Source organism: Apteryx rowi, unplaced genomic scaffold, assembly GCF_003343035.1.
Source record: "Apteryx rowi isolate R43461 unplaced genomic scaffold, aptRow1 scaffold_363, whole genome shotgun sequence".
Classification (NCBI taxonomy): Eukaryota; Metazoa; Chordata; class Aves; order Apterygiformes; family Apterygidae; genus Apteryx; species Apteryx rowi.
Window position 1 is genome coordinate 454,584 of NW_020450119.1, and position 1,038 is coordinate 455,621.

A 1,038-nucleotide genomic window follows, 5' to 3' on the forward strand; every position below is an offset into this window, starting at 1 on the left:
TTTCGTTAAGAAAGTGGAGGCATATCTCTGACGCCCTTCTCCAGCGCTGGGCCAGGAGGACGTCACTACACCTGCTAACCCTGACTAACCTGGGCCCAAGCACACGTACTAAGGGAAAAGGGCGACACCTGCTAACCCTGACTAACCTGGGCCCAAGCACAGGTGCCAAGAGAAAAGGGCTAACACGCTGCTGGCGTGAGCTAGCTAGGCGAGCCGAGGATAGCACCGCAAAACCAAGGCGGAGGCTGTTGTAGGGATCACGCAGCATAAGAGCCCCTCGCAGGCCACAGCCTCCTTCACTTGCCGCCAGCCAGCACCCCTCAGACGCGCCCACAGCTCATGCGGGCCCTAACGGTCGCCGCTCCCCCCTCAGGAGGGCGCGCGCCCCAACGGCCGCGCACGCGCTAATGGGGGAAGGGGGTGACGGTGGGGGAATCGCCCCTTTAAACACAACGCTCCCGGCGGACCCTCCTCCCCAAAGGCTCCGGAGCGGGCGGTGTTGCCGCTTTAAGGGCCGCCCTGCCACAGCGCTGCCCCCCGCCTCCGCGCGTTCGCCGAGCCTGGCGGAGCCTCCGGGCAGCGGGAGCAGCGCGGGCCGCCGCGGCGGCAGCAGCAGCAGCAGGAGGAGGAGGCGGCGGCGGCGGCGGCGGCGGTGACAGCAGCAGCAGCATGTCCTGAGCCGGCCGGGCGGGCCGGGCCGGGCCGAGGCGGCGAGGAGGAGCCCCCACCACGGAGGGGACGGTGGAGCAGCGGGCCAAGGGCCGGGCCCCCATGAAGGAGAAGGAGGCGGGGGCGGAGCGGGGCAAGCCCGCCACTTACACCGGGGACAAGAAGGCGCGCATGGCGGCCAAGACCAACAAGAAGTGGGTGCGCCTGGCCACCGTGCTGGCCTACGTGCTCTCCGTCTCGCTCGCCGCCATCGTGCTCGCCGTCTACTACAGCCTCATCTGGCAGCCGGTGCGCGGCGGTGGCTCCRGCGCCGCCTCGCAGCCCCACGTCGCCGCGCCGCCGGGCCCTGCGGTCAGCGACGGACCTCGG

The 1,038-nt window shown here is 70.3% G+C and overlaps 1 protein-coding gene across 1 annotated transcript in view; it reads left to right on the forward strand.

Annotated features, from left to right (window-relative positions):
- The first annotated feature begins 642 nt into the window (after positions 1 to 642).
- The window catches only part of INAFM2 (InaF motif containing 2), a 1,593-nt gene continuing 1,197 nt past the window's right edge, over positions 643 to 1,038 (forward strand). Inside the window, exon 1 of the mRNA XM_026073177.1 lies at positions 643 to 1,020. Within this exon, the coding sequence (XP_025928962.1) occupies positions 772 to 1,020 (249 nt within the window). The 5' untranslated portion in view covers positions 643 to 771. The remainder of the gene's footprint in view (positions 1,021 to 1,038) is intronic.